Here is a 19,200-nt window from a genome sequence, read left to right on the forward strand (position 1 = left end):
TTTGTTTAGAACCGTTAGTGGGTACACAGAGACATGCAGCGTCATCTCCACCCCACCCCACCCCTGTTGAACCCAGGACTACATACACAGGGTGTGGGGTGACCATTGTGGATGGCTGTCCGCATCCGCCCCCCGCCCCGCTCACCTTGATCCTGCTGACTGCCTCCTGGGCCTGCATCATGCGTACATTTTTGGAGGGAGTTTTGTCTGAGAGTAGCTGAGTGGAGCCGAGGTAATTAGCAGCAAAAATGATTCCATCGATCAAGTCCTCAGGGTCACAAGGTCCAGGAACTGCAACACACAGAGCTGCTATGGTGACGAGACCCCCTGGGGCAGACCCACCAAACTCCTCCCCCACCAAATCCTGGACAGTGCACTACCCCTCTCCAGCTGCTCACCTCCAGCACAGGTGCCCAGTCCACAGACCCCTGAGTGGGTGTGTCAACCTGCTAGTCTGGGGCATCCCTCTGTGTCTACCTTCACTCACCCCTTGTTTTCAAATAGAAGGAACTATTTTTTCTGAGAGTAATTTATTCACCCAGACTATTAATTGTGAGAAACAATGTGTTTATTTGTATATGAAACATAAAACTCAGTGATTAAGGATGCTCTTTCTCCTGTTAGCAATCTGGGGACAAGGAATGACCACATCAGATTTATCTTTGGGTCTCTTGTGACATGTCAGTGTCTGTCACTCAGCAGGTATCTAGTAAATGTGGACAAATGTTGGTGAGCAGAAGGCTGTTAGAGAATCTCATGTCCCAGCATGTCCTTTACTGGCCACCCATTCAAATCTCCCCCTTCCACTTTATCCATAATGGGGAATACACATTTTATAAACCAGAAAATGGGTATTTGCTATAGAATGTCTGTATTCCCATAATGGTCTTTTCCCCAATTCTGTGAAAGAGAAAACATTACCCCCAAAGCCTGGTCTCATGCTGGCAACTTGTTCGGGACCTGTGTCCACATACAGATCAATTCCAAGGAAAATCAGAATTTTCTGTTCTCACTGACCAGTCTTCTAAATCAAACCTTAGTTTTAACTATTTAAAATGGGGGCATCTGATTTTAAACATAATCACCTTTAAATCCAGCTTGTAATTAAAATGTCTGGTACTACAACAGATGCACTAAGAAAGGCACTTTAATTCTTCAATGAAAATATATGTATTTTTTCTGGCTTAACTGCCATATCTGGGGAGACTAAAATATACATTTTAACCTGCTGTTAAAACCTCAGGGTCTTAAATTAGATAACTTGAAATGGAAACAATTTTTTTCCTCTTGGAGAGCTGATCTGAAATGATTTTTATTTTTATCCTTAAATATCAAGCTCATCTTGAGCTTAAACAGCCAATTCCCATGATAAGCTGCTTATGAGGGTATAGACTTAGAATACTCTACTCATTTTTCTAAAGCCAAGGTGGCAGTTGAAACAAAGAAATTCCCCCAAAACAGTGTTTTTGGGAAGGTCCTCACAAAGCATCCGTGTAGTAATCAAATAAGGAAATCTGTTATTTGTCTCACTCTTCATCTGAGAAAGATTTCTGGACAACCACTGAGTGGTTACACAGCCAAAGCTGCCTCCAGGAATTACATTCTTAGTAGCCACAGGCATCCAGCCCTGAAACTTTCAGAGATGTGAGGATTCGGGTTATTTATAATATGCAGTTTTAGTTGTATAGGAGGGAAACACCAGTCTAACTAAAATAACCTCAAACAAGTTTGGACCCATGCTATACCTTGTAAAAAGTTAAAGATTATCAGGCTTCTATGATAAATTATTGTGACAGGTTAACAATGTTACTTAAACATAAGCACTTTTGACAACCATGCATTGAGAAAAAAATTTTATCTGGGATACTAACTTTTATAAGCCTTCCATTTATTTTGTGAAAATAATGAATGTTAAAAGAAAAATATTAACTATGTACTTCTTTATGGGACTTTCAATATCATATATTCATTGCTCATTCAGCTCTGTTTGCCAGAAAGGGTCCCTCTTCAACCATAATAAAGAGCGATATACTGGTATGTTTTAGAGCAATCTAAATAATATTTAAATGACTGTATAAATGTCAAAAAGCCAAGAGACAGAAATATTGGATCTAAACAAATTACACATTCAACATATGTTCTTATGCCATTTATCCTGCTGGGAAACTAATTATAATCAAATGTTACTTTTGCTGTATCATACCCAGACAAAAAGTTTCAATTTCACAAGTTTGTTTTATTTCATTTTTAAGAAGTTAAAAAAATTAACATTATAATGGTCCTAAATGAAAGAATGGCAGGTTTCATTTTGGCATCTTGGTGTGTGTCTTTCCTCTCTGTGATAACACTGTGCTGCTCCGGAGGTAAACAAACAGATGTTACATCCTCACACTCATGTTAATGCTGAGCCTGGGGGCATGGAGTCACCAAACTTTCAAAAACTCCCTGAGATACACTCATAGAATTCTGGAACCTCACAAAAATAGTGTAAGTAATTTATCAGCTCCTCAAGAAAGAAACCTGAATACCTGAACTACACCTAGGACCTTGTCCTGGGCTTCTGGCCTGAGGTTCATGACGTTTATGAATCCTGGTACTTTCTTCCCAGGGAGTGAAACACATTGCTTATTCACAGGATCCAAAGTGCTCAATTTGTGTGGCCTGCCTCAGCTGAGGTCTCCAGCTAAGTTTTGGCCCCTGACTGGGTACCCTTGTGCAGTGAACAGCCTGCACAACTATGTGTGGTGGCCCTGCACACAATACCATTTACGGGGAGAACTGTGGACTCAGACTGTTGTTTCACAGCCTTGCTGCTTGCTAACTCCGTGATGCTGGGGAAGTTATTAACCCTCAGTGTCTGAGTTCTCTCATGCATAAAGGTAATGATAAAGCCCACTTCATGTGATCAATGTGAGGATTCAATTAGTTAATACTTTTGATTAATACTTTCTAGTTATTATTACTGGAAAGTTCTTAGAACAGTACCTGGCAGAGAGTAAGAGCTTAATAAATGTTACTCTGACTAGTTTATTCAAGCAAGAGATGGGAATTATTGGGAAGGTCTTTTTTTAATTAATGAAGCAGACCAAAATTTCTCCCTTCAGGTTCATTCCCATTTGAATGGTCCTTGATGGATGTAAGAGACATACTGGACTAGAGGTAAAGAGACTTGGGTTTTTGATCCAACATGACTATTTCCAAGCTCTGCAAAGCCCTCAGCCCCTTCCCCCCAGCCTCAGGTTCTCACAGACAGAATCAGCAAGAAGACCTTTGAGAGGTTTCCAGCTATTGTTCTTTTGTCTAAGACTCTAAGACAGTTAAGACTGTAAATAAGTGACTTCGTGGCCTTCCTTCCCCGCTATCATCTTACAGCCCAGTACTTCAAATACCACAGATGCTGGAAGATCAGTTGGTGACTCAGTATTCAATATTTCCTTTTTACCTCTTACCTTCAACGTAGGTCGGGAATGAAGCCAAGCTTTTTCTTGACTGTAATTAAGACAGAGAAGTTTCAAAAAGGGTAAAGCATGATGAAAAGTACATTAACACAATCTAAATAAATATATCAACAATGGCAGATGTTAACCAGTTCTCAATCTTTTTTGGTTATAGAAAGTGTGAATAAACATATGCATTTCTTATTAAAGGTTACCCAAAGCCCAGAACCATTCATTCATATTTTAGATAATCTGAAAATACTACATTATACAATAAGCAATGTTCATCAGCTCTAAAAAATACCCCCAGAACATAATCTATAATCAGCAACAATAAAAAGGGCTGAATTTATATTCTTAAGAAACTGGGATTCATGTGAAAACTGCTGACTAGTAGAAGCAGCAACAGTAAGGGTGTATATCGAAATTAAGAATTCCCTTGGAGAATTTTCTTTCACATTAGGTCTTTGCTGCAGTGATCTCTCACTGTGCTAACAATATTTTCTTGAGTTTTCATCTCTTCCTTTCATCTTTTACTGGTTTATTTTAGTTTAAAATTCCAATATGTAAGAAATTATAGTGTGTTGCCTTAAAATAAGAATACAACAAACAAAGGTATAAATTTAAAAACCTGGAATTTCTTATATTAATATGCCACAGCAAAGGTCAGTCTCAACAGCACTATTGGAAGTGGCTATGGCAGCAGTTCAAATGCTAGGCTCTCAAGGGGGCAAGATGTGGGCTTCAGGTCCTTTCATGAGCAAATATCCTAGAGATAACTCTGAGTGGCCTAAGAGTAGGAAATTCATGCCTGCTTCAGCCGGTGACAGCATTTGTAGCTCACATGTCTGGGGCAAGCATCACAGGAGAAGTGGACAGCTAATGTCAAAGACAAAGAGTCCCTAAAAAGGGCAAAAAGTGGGGTTTGTGTGGTCAAGGGTTATCCTCAGAAAGCCTAGAGACTGTCACTGTGAAGAATCTACTGAACTAGGTGTTCATTTAAATACATATCTTTTAGAAAAAGGGTGTCCAGTACAGCAGAGCTGTTCTATAGGTTGACTGGTATTGATGGTATACCAGGCTGGAACAAGAAGTACCCCCCTTGGAGGAGGGCTGGGGCATCGTGGGAAAGAACTCCACTTCCTAGCACTTTATACAGTGTTCTTTGTTTGAAGATGGGAATGGCAAGGGGATGATTAACTAGTTAATTTAATTCTAACTCTCTGGGAGAGTTGACTGTTATGTAAAAAATAGGAGGCAGTCAAAAAAACCCAGTTTTATGAATCTAACTCAATTCAGGACAATGACAAGAATTCTACACTAACCACACAAATATCTTTTCAGGGCAACCTGTTCATAAACCTGCTGGAGCTGTGCTCACTGGTGTGAAATAGCTCCTCACATCAAAGAGGTGGGCTTCTCATTTGAGAAAGGGTTACCTTTAAAGAAACCACAGCTCTAAGACCATCAGGAATGAAAAATTACTGGCTGCTAATGCATTTATGGAAAAATGCACGCCAGGTAAAGGCCAAGTTACGTGGATGGGGGAAAGAGACTACCATTTCAGCAGAGCTTTACATTCACTTTACTTTCCATTTACCCAATGAGAAGACAGGCCCAGTTGAGTGCCAACAGCCCAGTCTATTGGTTTAAAGAAAAAAATCCATAACTTTACCATATGCAGATGGAAGCCAAATATTTAAAAATTATTATTCCCTAACCATGTCCTCACTCTTGCCCTCAGCAGCTAAGGGCCTGGCATAATGAGGGTTCCCTGTGTTTAACTAACATGGTTCATCCTTCAGGTATATCCAAGAAGCCATGTCAGATTTTCTCAGGCTATTAGGATATTTCCTGAATGTTAATCTCAAGGACAGTGTCCAGATTTTAGCAGAAGCTACAGAAGGATTGCTTTACAGTTCTAAAAGCTGCTGTTTTATTTAGAGCCACAGCAGAGGGCTCTTGGTACAGGTACTTATTCTCTATTCATGAGCTCATGACTGGCTCTTTTTAGTCTCTGGGGCAGTAAATTTTTTTTTTTAAGAGTTTTGTGAAATTAAAGAATCTCTAATGATTGCACACAAAGAGGATTTTCATCATTATTTCTAAGGATATGTGGAAACATGTGCTGAGTCCTGTAGGAAACTGAGAAACTAACAAATTTGCCTTGCATATTATAACTGATGAATAATCAAATACTGAATGTTGAGATGTCTGATTAGCCCTTTGTTCTCTCACATGTGGACAGAGATGAGCATTAGTTGATACTTAACATTCAAGAATTAATAAAGCCAATTTCAAGAAGATAAAGGCCAAAATCTGTGGGATTTCCCAGGAGGTCGTACAAACTGTGCAGAGCTTGCAGTCTTGACAGCAGGTATAATGACAAGCAAGTCACCTTACCTGTGCAGTGTGTGACCAGCAAGCACTTTCAACCCCAAAGACAGCAGCACCTGGTGTTAAGAGCCTCAGCCCACAGGAGTGCTGGATTCAAATCCTGACCTGACTTCTTGTGAGTCCTGGAACCTTCGGGAAGTTTCTCAACCTCTCAGCTTCCTCAACTAACAAATAAGGACAATAAGTCCTACCTCGCAAAATTAGTTTACAGATTAAATGAGATACTATCTGTGATCTGCTTGGCCTAATGCCTGAACACTGCACATACTCAAGAAATGGTAACTCTCTTTACTATTATTCTCACTATGGCTGCCATGCTTTCTTTTTGCTATCACTTAACTCTGTGCTATGCATAAAGCATAAAGCGAGGGTGCGGGAAGTAGGGCCAGCAGAAACTAACCCTGTTCCTCCTGCTCCCATGGCCTATGGTCGGAGGATCAAAGCCAGAGGAGGACAAAGTATATTTCAAGTCTAAATTCTTATGTTGGTGTTGTTTCAAAGAAGGTCTCCTTATGTTTGTCTGGTTTCATATGAATAGATTATTTAAAAATAGACTTCTCCCCTGCAGAAATAGTTAATAGCAAATGTATGTGTATGCAATAGTATTTTAGGGGTAAATTTTAACTAAGACTTTCTTTGGAAGTGATTTGGTAGGTTAAATGGAGATTGCTTTCTTACATTGCATTTAACATAAAATCATGAGCAAAAGAAAGAAAATGCGATAATCCTTCATTACAGGGTTTACCTCTGTCTGATGCATATTCTCAGTGCTGATGAGGCAGCATCTATATTTAAAGTGAGCTGAACGCATCTGTATTTAAAGTGAACAGGCCACTATTTACCTGATGCTGGTTCAGAAACAGGTGCAGGTGGTGATTCGTTGGGTGTAAAAGGATGCCAGTGCTGGAGAAAGCAGTGGCTTCCCTCAGAGAAAAGCAGCCTCCCTTTTACAGCCACAGAAACCTCTGGGAGCAAGCACAGTCTTCCCCTAAATGCTCCCTGCTGGAGCTCTGTTTGGTCTCTGTCAGTGGGTGATGATATGACTTACTGTCCAAGAGGGGCACTTGAGGGCTACACTGTCTGTCCAGTACCCTCTAGCCACACATGACTATTTAAGTTAATTAAGATGGAATAAAATGCATAATTCGTTTCCTCAGTTCCACCAGCCACATTTCAAGGACTCGCTAGGCACCTGTAGCTAGTGACTACAACAGAGGACAGTACAGAAGTAGACCATTTCCATCAATGCAGAAAGGGTGCTCACTAGGTGCACTCCTTGCACAACAGGTGTGAACTGGAACTTCCCCCACCCCAGGAAAACCAGGACAAGTGGTCACCCTCTTGTCATGAAAGATATTTTCACCTGGGTATTTAAGAAACCAACCCGTTTCCCAAGCCACATAGCAACTGTAAGTCCATGGCATCAGAGGCTCGTACCAGGAGGAAGGATGCTGCTACACAGAGTTTTTGGTGTCCCATGGCCAGCACTGTCCAAAAGCTTTATGCACTGAGGGAAATGCCTGTCATCCCTCCTTCCAGTACAGCAGCCGCTGGTCACATGTGCCTACTGAGCACTTGAAAAGTACCTAGAGTGCCTGAGGAAGATAATTTTTCACTTTATTTTTAAAAGAGACCTCTGTGGCTAGTGGCTGCAAAGTTGGATGGCACCGCTTTAATCACCCAATTCCACACTGGAGAAGACAAGTTAGAATTTTTCCCCCCAGGGTAATTTGGGTCAGAAGCTCTGTGGGAGACTGAAGAAAGCATAAACCCAAGTTAGAATAAAAACAGGCTGATTGCCCTTGGAACAAAATGTCACCCTACCTCTTTATGTGTGGAGGCTTCCGCAGGGTCACTGGGTTGAAGGGGTGTACCTGAAGACTCTGCACCCAGGGGGGAGGAGCTGCCAGGAGACGGAGACTGGAACACAGCAAGGGAATAACACAGTGTGAATCTGAGGGTCTCAGTGGACACCCCAGCCAGGGAGAGAGGAGAAAGCCAAACACAGCTGAATAGTTTAGTGGTGAGAAAACTTCCTTGGGAAAGAACTGCTAACTGTACAACAAAGGACTGGGTTTTTTGAGTTGTCTTTTAAGTTCCTGCCATGTTTTCAAAGGAGCCCTTCTAACTCAGCTTCCTCCACCCTGCCCTGGTCAGCCAAGTATTTAAATACAGCAAAAGTTGAGCATCAAACTAAAAGCCATAGATGAATAAAGCTAACAGTGATACCCAAATGTTTGTGTTTTAATTTTTTCTTAGCAACAAAGACTTCAGTTACTACGAGGCTTATAAAATCACTCACGCAAGATGATCTGAACAGAAAAGTAAAAATTTACACAGGTATTTTTAAAGAGGCAGCTGGGATTGATTCTGATGACTGGGAACCATACCATCTGTATGTTCCTTGTCAGTTCGGATTCCAAATATTTTGTCTGATTTAATCCACAGGCCATGGAAAAATCAGAGAAATTTTAACATTCAAACAACATTGCCTTGGCTGCTCTTAGAACAGTTAAAAAATCCTTTGTTAAGTGATAGATTTGAAAATAAGGCTTAGAAAAATAGGTTTGGGAAGCATGGACCCTCTCCAGTGTGTTCCTGCAGGAAATGAACACGAAGCTCCGGGCCAGTGCCTGACACACATTCTGTCTCCACAAATGCCCCCCAAGTGAATGACTGAAGTCAGCCAGCAAGCCCAGGCATGAGAACAACACAAGCTCCAAAGACCTACCCCAGTCAATACGTAAATATTCTGTAGCGTTGATCCTCCGAGAAAAAGAACACATTGCTTCAGCATTGGCAATATTTGATGAAAGGCATAAAACAGAACTTACACTAAGGATCTACAAGGAGTGTGGAGCTGTAAGTGTGGGAGGCACATGAGGGAAAGGAAGCAAAGTGACACCCAGAGTGCTCGAACCCACCTCTGATCTCCTGAGACCGGCCCCCTCCGGAAAGCTGAGGCAGGGAGACATCAGAGAAACACCCCAGTATGGAGAAGGAGAATGTTCCGTTGCTGCACACGGGAGGGGCACATTAAAGCATGAAGGAGACCTCAGGGAGCATTGTGTGGAATCATAAAAAATACATCAATAAGTCTGAATTACATTCAAAAAGTCGGAATTACAGGAAACATGTGGCAGCAAATGACCTGGAGGATGATGGGGTGAAATGCAGTCATACTCACTCTCAGAGCATGGTCCCAGCGGATGGCTGTGGGGCTTGGGTGTGCTTCCCGTCAGCCCATACACCTGACTCTGCACAGGGAGGTGAGGGCCAGTGAGCCTCTGAAACATGCACAGACAGAAATCCGCCCCTCCGCAGTAAAACCAAGTGGATGGGTATAAGGTAGCTGCAGATAAATTCCCCCAAGCCCCGCAGCCCCTGGATGTGAGAAAACAGCCCTGCATGCCTTTAAGAAGAAACACACAGAATTCTTCATTTGGCACCCAAGAGAGATGGTGGGTACTTGCTGAGTTAGCTCTATGTTTGGCTTACTCAGAATTAATGTAGTCAAGTCCTCATGAGAATTTAGTGCCTTTAAATTTTCCCAGTTTTTCAAATTTGAAGCGTTTTCTTAGATATTTGTCTATTTTTCCCCAGATAATTTTCTCTGTTGCAAAGATTTTAAGGGTCGAGTCCCTGGGGAAGCTAGTGCAGCTGGTTTTTCTTTAATTGCTTGGTTTGAGGGCTGTGTAACACCTTCATTAAAAAAAGAAATAACCTCCAAAGAGAGCCCCATGGTTCCTATTTATTTTTGTTGTTGCAAATCTTCTAAAAATGGATTCTTTGTAATGTTGGGGGCAGCAGATCACTGCAGAATGATGGGGGAAGACAGGTCATGTGGACTGGGCTGGGATGTGGAACAGGCAGGCCAGACGCCACAGGGAGGCTGGGTGACCAGTGCTGGGCACTGGCCAGGGGGCACATATGCTACTGCGGGGGGGCACTGTCCTCAAGGAGGCTCTCGTGGGGCCCCCCACTGACTGTCCTCAGGGATCACTTCTTCCCCGCACTGGGTGCTCTAGCCTTCTGCATGCAAATGAGCTAGTTCGTGTTCTATTTACACATGCAATTCATGACCCCCAACCAGAGGGCTCTCCCTCATTTTCTCCTACATTTGGTGCCCATCTTGCTGAAGCTTGCTCAGACTTTCTGCATGGTACTGTCCTCCCCTGGTGGTATGCCAGGTTTTGTAATCATCTGTTTACGTCTTCCCTCCTCCAGGAGCTCTTTCTTCAGCAGGGATCCTGTCTTACTCATCTTTGTAATCCAAGTGCTGAGCCTTGGGTCTCCCAGACAGCAGGAACTCAATAAATATTTACTGAATAAATGATTTCAGTGTAGTTTCCAGATTCACCATATTTTTCAACCTGCATAGAAAGCGGATCAACCACAACTCTTATTATTTTTAGGGATCAATGGTAAGCTCCCTTCTGATGCAGCACCCCTATGTAGCTATGTGTAGAATGTCAAATCTGCATTTTTGAATTAGAGAAATGGTATTTGCCTGTGAAGATTTGACCTTAGCTCCAGCAAAGCTCTTTTGAAGCGGAAAGCTGTCCCCAAATGGGAGAGGAACCCCCTGATGGGAGCCTACTACTCACCACACCACTGCTGACAAATTCAAGGTGGACAGACCCCTCCAGAGCAGACCCAACCTCCATGGGGACTAAATGACACCTCAACTCATCTCAAATGTCTGTTTTAAAAGCCGTCTGCTTCTCACTCCAGTTTCTACCTTGGTGTAGTCTTAAAAGTGGAGAAAAACCCAGAAATTGGACAATACCTTTTACTTTCAAGTTTCAGAGGCAAAAACTTAACCAATGAAACACCATACAAAAAGTAAAAATCATTACATATTTCTCTGTCCAGAGTCTCACGCCTTCCGGGTTAGTGGATGGATCTACAATTTTAAGCAAATGAGATCAAGGACGAGAAGCAAATGCGGGCTTGGGAATTCACAAATGTAAGTGCCACTTGGATGTCTGTAAGGAGGTAGTGTTTAAAGACCACGCAATAACCCCACGCTCTGGGATATGACAGGAGGTCTCCTTAGGCTCAACAACTTGTCCTCTGCAGACTGCGTTCTAGCAGATGCTCTGCAAGTGTGATCTAAATTCACCACCCCAGCTCTTCGGCTCCACAGAACCAGGCTCTCAGCCTTGAAGGTTAGGTTCTTCAATGGCAGGACACGAGATGGACAGTCCTGTTCTTAGGGCACAGATGGCCCAAGGATGCAAGAGTACCCAAAGGGGAAAGTGATCATTCATTTTAATTCCAACTGAACATCTCCTAGGGTCAAACGCTGCACTGCTGATGGTAGGGATGAGAAAAACAGCTCAGGGAATTTTCAGGCTATGCCTGTAAGGAAGAAAAACTGTGCAAAAGTAGTAATTATTCATTTCTTCCTTCAACAGACATTTCAGTGCTGCCTACCTGTGTTCCAAATATGGGGTCAATAAACTAAGAGGAAAGAGATGCTGTGGTCCTGTTCTCAATCCCTTCCCAGAGAATGGGAGGAGGGATGTAGAGTCAGGGCCATGGCAGGTGGCTGGGATATTAACCCATATGTGGGGACACAGGGTTGGAAAGGATCAATTCTGCAGGAGAGAAGGGGTGCATATTTACAATGCTTTACGGTGAAGGTGATGCTTCAGCTGAATCCTGGAGACTGTGCAGTATTCATGCAGAAGGATGGGACAGGAAGAGAGTGGAGGTGCTGGACACAGGCGGGGAGGTGGCACAGCACAGCTCTTCAAGGAAGCGGGAGATGAGCTCAGGGCAGGGCAGGAACAGGCCCTTGGGGACCCGCTTGATGACAAGCAGCCAGTGCCTACTCTCTGCACAGAGGGTGTCATTTGGGGAGTCACTGGCCTGTGATCTGCACTAAAGAAGCCGATCTGGGCACTTGGTAACTATTTCCTGAGTTGGACTAAAAGATCCAAAGGATTGAGAGACTGAGCCACCACTTCTGCTGCTCCCCTTTAGGACATCTGCACGAAGAGTGAACTGCATTCCGGAAAAATTGACAGGATGATAATGAGAACACCCTCAGAACTAGAGGTCAGGGGTCCCTGGCTCTTTCCAAATGGGCAGGGCTGAGAACAAAGCTGTGATTTGAAGAGGTACACAGAGATATGGAATGATTTTTGGAGAAATTCTAGTCAAAAGATACAAGAAATTGAGTTCTACCTGGACTGTTCACTCATTTATTTAACATGGAAGTGCTGATGGCATCTGAGGAAGCCCAGATCCCTGCCTGCACCCAAGGAGCCCTGGGCCCACAGGGGTGAAAGACCTACAAACACATGCAGGATGTCCTCTGTAAGCAGTGGTTGCTACCTGAGTCCTTGAGGAAAAGCCCCAATCACACACAGCAGTCACCAATGAGCTGACTGCTCACAATGTTAGTGTTCACCTTGACAGTCCTTCCCAAATGCTAGCATCTGTACAGTTCATGTCTTTGTCAGCTGGTCTCTGTTGATTGTTGGGACCATCTGGCATTACAGCAAAAACAAAACAAAAACCCTCCCAACTGCAAATGCATTGCAGAATGTAAGTGCAAATATTGCAAAAATAAATAAATACAAAGCAGAACTGTATAAAGTTGAAGAAGGCAAAGTGGGAGAGCTGCTCAAACCTGCTGTGGATAACTGAAGAGTTGGTGGAGGTCACCGTTAACAATTAAGGAGAGAAAAATGGGAAGGATGCTGATGTTACAGATGTTTTGAAAGAGCATGATTAGAGTATCAAATAATTAGGAGAAGCTCTTGGGAAAACTGAGTCAAATCTTAGATATTTTTGCTGAAATGGTGCTTTCTATGATTGGAAGGGCTCGTTCTGATCATGCTACAAAAGTCACGGGGGAACTGAAGGCTATTCTACTATATGGTTTGATGCCCTTTTTTGAAAAACAAACAGAAAACACTACTCCACAAATCAACACTTCTCTATTCTAAGAATTCTCATATAGATGAAATTATTACCTACATGTTATTAGCCAAAAGGTAAACTGAGCTTATGTTAATAATTTTTAGTTCTGTTTTTCAAGATAAGAGGTTCTAATCACATCCCTTCTTCCCCATACTTTTGAAATTTTGGTCCTTGTTTAAGGTTAATTTTAAGTAGCCCTTTGAAGATGCCCTCAAGCAGGGATCCTTTAGAATACCCTTGCCCCTGTGGTTAAAATGTGGTAAGACAACCATCCAAAAGACAAACAACAACAAATGTTGGTGAGGTTGTAGAGAAAGGGGAGCCCTCCTACACTGTTGGTGGGAATGTAAATTGGTTCAACCATTGTGGAAAGCAGTATGGAGGTTCCTCAAAATAGAAACACCATTTGACCCAGGAATTCCACTTCTAGGAATTTACCCTAAGAATGTTGCAGCCCAATTTGAAAAAGACAGATGCACTCCTATGTTTATCACAGCACTATTTATGATAGCCAAGAAATGGAAGCAACCTAAGTGTCCATCAGTAGATGAATGCATAAAGAAGATGTGGCACATATACACAATGGAATATTATTTAGCCATAAGAAGAAAACAAATCCTACCATTTGCAACAACATGGATGGAGCTAGAGGGTATTATGCTCAGTGAAATAAGACAGGCGGAGAAAGACAAGTACCAAATGATTTCACTCATATGTGGAATATAAGAGCAAAGAAAAACTGAAGGAACAAAACAGCAGCAGAATCACAGAACCCATGAATGGATTAACAGTTACCAAAGGCAAAGGGACTGGGGAAGATGGGTGGGAAGGGAGGGAAGGGAGGGATAAGGGCGGGAAAAAGAAAGGGGGCATTATGATTACCATGTATAATGTGGAGGGGGTACGGGGCGGGCTCTACAACACAGAGAAGACAAGTAGTGATTTTACAGCATCTTACTATGCTGATGGACAGTGACTGTGAAGGGGTATGTGGGGGGAATTTGGTGAAGGGGGGAGCCTAGTAAACATAATGTTCTTCATGTAATTGTAGATTAATGATACCAAAAAATAAATAAATAAATAAAAAATAAAGTGGGGAGTTCAGATGATAATCTAGATCTCACATAAATTGCAAAAAAAAAATGTGGTAGGACAGCTGCCATACAGGCATAAGCAGGGAGCCCCGAGAGCACGCGAGAGTAGGGAAGGTCTCTGGTGTAGGTGCACAGAGATCTTTCCTCAGAGCTGGGGACTTGGAAGGCCCTGAAACAGAGCCTGCTGGCTGGCAGAAGTAAAAAATCAGTCAATTCCTAAGGCACTAGGTCTAGTCATCCAGGCCACCACGGTCAGGCTTTCCGACATTACGGTCCATTTGCAAAAGCATAGTGTGAATACAGAAGAACACAAGCCACGGTTCTCCTTTGGAAAGGACTTTGATGTTTTATTTCATATTGTAGCAGAACAAGTGAAATTCTCACTCAGGTTTCCAGAGAGTGAAATGGTTAGGTGCTCAAACCCCAGCACCTGGCAGGCCAGAGTCTGAATTCTGACTACCACTCACAGCTCTGAGCAGGTTACCCAGCTTCTCTGATCCCCTTGAGAATTGAGTAAACCCAATTACCACAAACAACTGGGTATAACTGTTACTACTCACCTTCTGGGGTTGACATGAGGATTAATCAGTGACAATGCACACAGGGGGTCAGCCTAGTGCCTCAGTATGCACAAAACATTCAACTAACATTTGGCAAGTCTTTAAGATTCCAACAGTAACAAAAACAATTTCACCCCTATGGGAAGGTGTTCCTAACACATACCCATGGGGATATTTTCTTTGTCTCATCTTGCTTCTGCCCTTATTAAAATTTTATTCATGGATAAAATGAAAAGGCACACAGAAGGTTCTATAAAATCATACCATAAAGACTAAGTTAATTTACAAGCTCCAAGACTCCTACTGGCAATATTGGTAGGAATAGCTCATTACTGGCTAAGGCTGGGCAACTTTGTGCAGTTTCTGGAATGTTTTCTGTCTCCCATTCAAGACAGCATTTCGGAATATGGGGGCTGTGAGTGATTTACCAAAGAGAATCACATGCATGGCTCTAGTGTTCATTTACAACCCAGCTTGTGTATGACCACAGTGCTCGGGGTACTCCACTATTTAGGACACCCAGGGGAAGGTGCTTGCCAGCTCTAGCCAACGCTGACAAGTCCCAGGACATGTCGGTTCCTCTCCTCCAAAAACACTCACTGCAATGAAGGAAACGAGAAAATAATTCTTTAAAAATGACACAGTTTTACCAAATCTATCTGGGACTGAATTATGTAGTAATTTCACCTATGTGGAACTCACAGAACCTGAGAATAAGGTGGTGTTTTTCTTTTTAAAGTCACCAAGCAACCAACCTACCATATGAGACCTGAGGACTAGGAGCTCATGAGCCTTCTTCACTAGTGTTAGGAACTGTGTCCCCCCAAATTCATATGTTGAAACCCTACCCTGCAGAGGGATGGTATTAGGAGGTGGGGCCTTTGGGAGGTAGTTTGGTTGTGAATGTGGAGCCTTCGTGATGAGATTAGTGCCTGCAGGAGATGGGTCACAGGAGGGCTCGCTTCCTCTCTCTGCCACGCGAGGACATGGCAAGAAGGAGGCCATCTGCAGACCAGGAAGCAGGCCCACACCAGAAGCTGGCCAAGCTGGCACTCTGATCTCAGACTTCCCAAGCTCCACAATGGGGAGAAACGAATTTCTGTGGTTTAAACCACCAGCTATGGTATCTCGTACAGCAGCCCACTCTAAGACAACTAGAGACATCCTATTATCTATTTTACACAGTTTTAACAAGCTCTAAGCAGGTCATTTACCAATTCAAAAACTTTAGTGGGTCCTTTTGCTTACAGACTAAACCTAGACTCTTCACCTTGGCACCTAAGGCACTCAGAGGTTTGGCCTTAATTCACCATTTTCCCGCCCTTTCAGTTCTTACTCTTTATTGCCAAGCCAAAGTGAACTATTTCCTGCCTCCTGCAAATAATCTGTATGCTTCTGCTCAGGGCCTTTGTTTGTGCTCTTGTCTGAACCTGACATGTCCACCAGCCTCTGAAGGCCCATTTCAAGTGTTACCTCTTCCATCAAATCTTTCCAGTCCTCTTGGGTGAAAGACTTCCTTCTCCTAAGATTACTTAGATTTTATCTGTGCCATTCTTAGGGTGCATCACTTTCTACCTTATATTTTATACAAATATAATTCTATAGGGTAATATATTAATTACAGTATTTTAATAAGCACCATGAAGGCTTTACATGTTTTCTTCTCCAAGTGCTTAACACAGGGTCACCCATAAAATACACAACAGGTGTTCAGTAAATGCACTGAATATAACAAAGGACGCACAGACACCAGCCCTTTGGGATCAGTGGACAAGAGAAACTCAACAGAGCCTTATGTGCACAGTCGGCTCTGAACACGGGTAGCATGGCACTTAGTGCTCACATGGCTCTCTGTACCCACATATAGCTCAGGATTCTCTTCTCTGATTCTTGATGACAATCTGTCTCCCTTTGTTGGCAGATGCTGCTTGCAAATCATGCATCCTTACATGATTAGGACAGTATTGTGGACACAGGGGGAACAAGTGTCCTCAAAGGTGACATTTCACATAGACTGTAATCAAGCACTTGGTCATTTAACTCCTTTGCAGCCTGAACATTTTGGCTCTATATTCCCTTTTCGATATGGAATTTCAAAGGTGTGGTTACCTGGGCAGGCTCTGCATGTGCTCTGGCTCTTCTGGTAAGCCTCTCTCTGGGGCCACTGTGCGGGGCTTCCCTAGCTCTAATGACCTCACATGACTTTTTCATTAGGCATATTTGTTTATCCAGCTTTATGCCTTTTCTCAAATAAATGTACATTGTTTTCCTCACTGATGTGTTTTAAATTAACCTTATTCCGTGTTAGAGCTATAAAAAAAAAAAAGCCCCAAATGTATGATTAGTTTTTTCTCGCTCCAAGTTATGTTTGTGTTTCTGAAAATTGAAGCTGGTTAAGAAATCCATAATTATTCACTCTCAATTCAAACTGTATCATCAACGCACATTTGTATTTCCTTAATGTGGTGAAGTAGGGAAGTTAGCATAGGCATTGTGGGGGCATAATTATGTCATTAAAATGATAATAGCTTGGGCCTAATGAAGTGTTTTATGTACACATTTATAATGGATTCAATTAATACCAACGCAAATTCTGAGGTAACTGTCAGCTCAAATATTCTAACCATTTGCATCCTCTCTTCCCACAGGGAGTGCACTCCCATTCCCAGCTCCAAGTCCACTAAGCCCATGTCAAGGCTGCAGTGTGAAGACCTGGACTGTGGAGCACCTTAAGGGGGGGCTTTGCACTTGTAGCCGTCTCCTCAAATAGCGGTGCTTTTGCTGTCAGGGCTCCACACGCACAAACATTTCATTTTAACACTATCAAAAGGCCTAAGCTTCTGAAGCCATGTTCTCAAAGGCAAAAAAAAAAACCCCCAAACCTGACCAATTAACTATTAACAAGAGTCATTATTAGAAGGTGAGCTAACCTATCATCTGATAATGCTGGTCTATAGTCAGAGGTTTTCTTTTCCGCTTTGAAACAGCCTCGTGTATTTATCTGATAAGCATTACAATGTATGACCGACAAAGGCAGGGACCTGTCAGTCCCTTCCCCACCTAGGTCCTTAACTCCTTGGTGGTCTCCCTGAACACTCTACTTCCCCAGCCGCCAGCCCTGAGTTTGGTAAGAGGAAAAACCAGTCACTTTTAGTTTGTATTAGAGGCTGCAGCTCTAAAGCACATGACTAAGAACCACATCCGCTACCATTTACGGAAGGCCTACTATGCACCAGGCACTGTGCAGGGTACACTGTGACCATTGTCTCATTTCCTAGTAAAGCAGTTCCTAACGTGCAAAGCACTGGACTCATTCATTTTCATTAGCAGCATGGAAGCAAAAGACACAGCAGAGAGCAGGAACGGGAAGCTCCAGTGCCCAAAGAACTCAGTTATTGGAGGAGAGACGGGTGCAGCCCTGATGGAGAGAAAGCAAAGAGCACATCTTTCCGGGTGATCAAATGGCCTTTCCTCCCTTCAGGTTATCTTGGACTTCCAAGCAACAGGCAAACCTGATCACACTCCCTCCATGCTCTCCTGGTCTGCTCCTTCTTGGTTCACTTACTCTTCAATTGAAGGGAGCGCAGAGAACTTACAATCTGACAGGACTAGGAGAAGAAAAACAAAAACAAAGCAGCAGATGCCGCCTTGAAGCCTGAGGACCCACTTACCTCTTGTTCATGACGCTCAAATTGATACATCCAAAAATTCTCCATCTTTCTGGGGGCTGTGTCAGCAGCAGGGCCAGCTCTGGTGCATCCACCTGGGAGCTGAGGAGAACTCCTGACCTCTGTGCCTGTCTGGTGGATTATTTCCAGTGATGTCAGCTTCCCGAGTCAATAATGCAACTTGTAACAGGAGATGTGACCACCTCCCAGGGTGTCTGGCCCATGCGTGTGAAGCCCTCAGTGCGTGAAAGGCCCAGGCAGCCGTGCGTCACTGGTCGGGCATCACCACTTGATGTTTCAGAGAAGGGGCTGGCCTAGCCCTGCTGGCGGTGATGCCTACTATTTCTGGGGAAAATAAACTTGGTTCTGAGGTGCTACCAGAATTTTCACACACCCTAAACTCTGCTATGTTTATAGAACCTGTGAAAAAAGCATCCAGCCCACATGAAAAGAAGGGGTGGAAGCTGGGACAAAGAGGCTCTTTCGGGAGCTGCGTCAGAGCACCGGGGCAGGTGCTGAGGGTTTAGAGAATACTGTGGTCAGCTGCGGCCTGGGCCACAGGATGCCGGAGGTGGACCCTCACTGCCTCTTCCCACTTGCTGGGAGCCTCTAACATCCTCGCAGTGCAATCTGAATAAAGAGGATATGGCAAGCCAGCCCTAAGACCACAGAAAAGAAAGCTGCCTCCAGGGCCAGCATGGTTTGATCCAAACCAATAGGTAATTCCAAATTGGGTTCAGGAGCTAGACCACCTCTGCTAGGCCTCAGCAGACTAGAGGAAGGTCGGGACAAATATGGCGGAACTGAACTGGAGGGAGTACATGGAAACAGAGATCAGGGTGGTTCTGAAGCTGGAGACAGGAGACAGAGAGAGACGTCCCAGGGCCAATTACCTACGTCACACCAAACCATGGCAACGGGGAAAGAACGGAGGCACAGAACATCCAAGAGACTCATCCTAATGGATGGCTGCAGCCTTCCTTCTCACCACACCCCTTATCAGACAGGCTGCAGGTCTCTCTGAGCCCACCTGTTTAGTTAATGAGCTATGATAGGGTTAAAGGGTGGAAAAAGAGAAGCAAAGGACCTGAACAATCCATGGCTGGGA

At 43.4% G+C, this 19,200-nt stretch overlaps 1 protein-coding gene across 5 annotated transcripts in view; it reads right to left on the reverse strand.

Annotated features, from left to right (window-relative positions):
• Nucleotides 1-19,200, reverse strand: part of APBA1 (amyloid beta precursor protein binding family A member 1) — a 190,692-nt gene that overhangs the window by 28,736 nt on the left and 142,756 nt on the right. For all 5 annotated transcript variants that reach the window (XM_073228633.1, XM_073228629.1, XM_073228630.1 and 2 more), the window contains 3 exons: nucleotides 7,659-7,754; nucleotides 3,450-3,489; nucleotides 146-291 (listed from right to left, as the gene is read on the reverse strand). In XM_073228633.1, coding sequence (XP_073084734.1) covers nucleotides 146-291; nucleotides 3,450-3,489; nucleotides 7,659-7,754 — 282 coding nt within the window. The remainder of the gene's footprint in view (nucleotides 1-145; nucleotides 292-3,449; nucleotides 3,490-7,658; nucleotides 7,755-19,200) is intronic.

Source organism: Manis javanica, chromosome 2 (genome assembly GCF_040802235.1).
Source record: "Manis javanica isolate MJ-LG chromosome 2, MJ_LKY, whole genome shotgun sequence".
Classification (NCBI taxonomy): domain Eukaryota; kingdom Metazoa; phylum Chordata; class Mammalia; order Pholidota; family Manidae; genus Manis; species Manis javanica.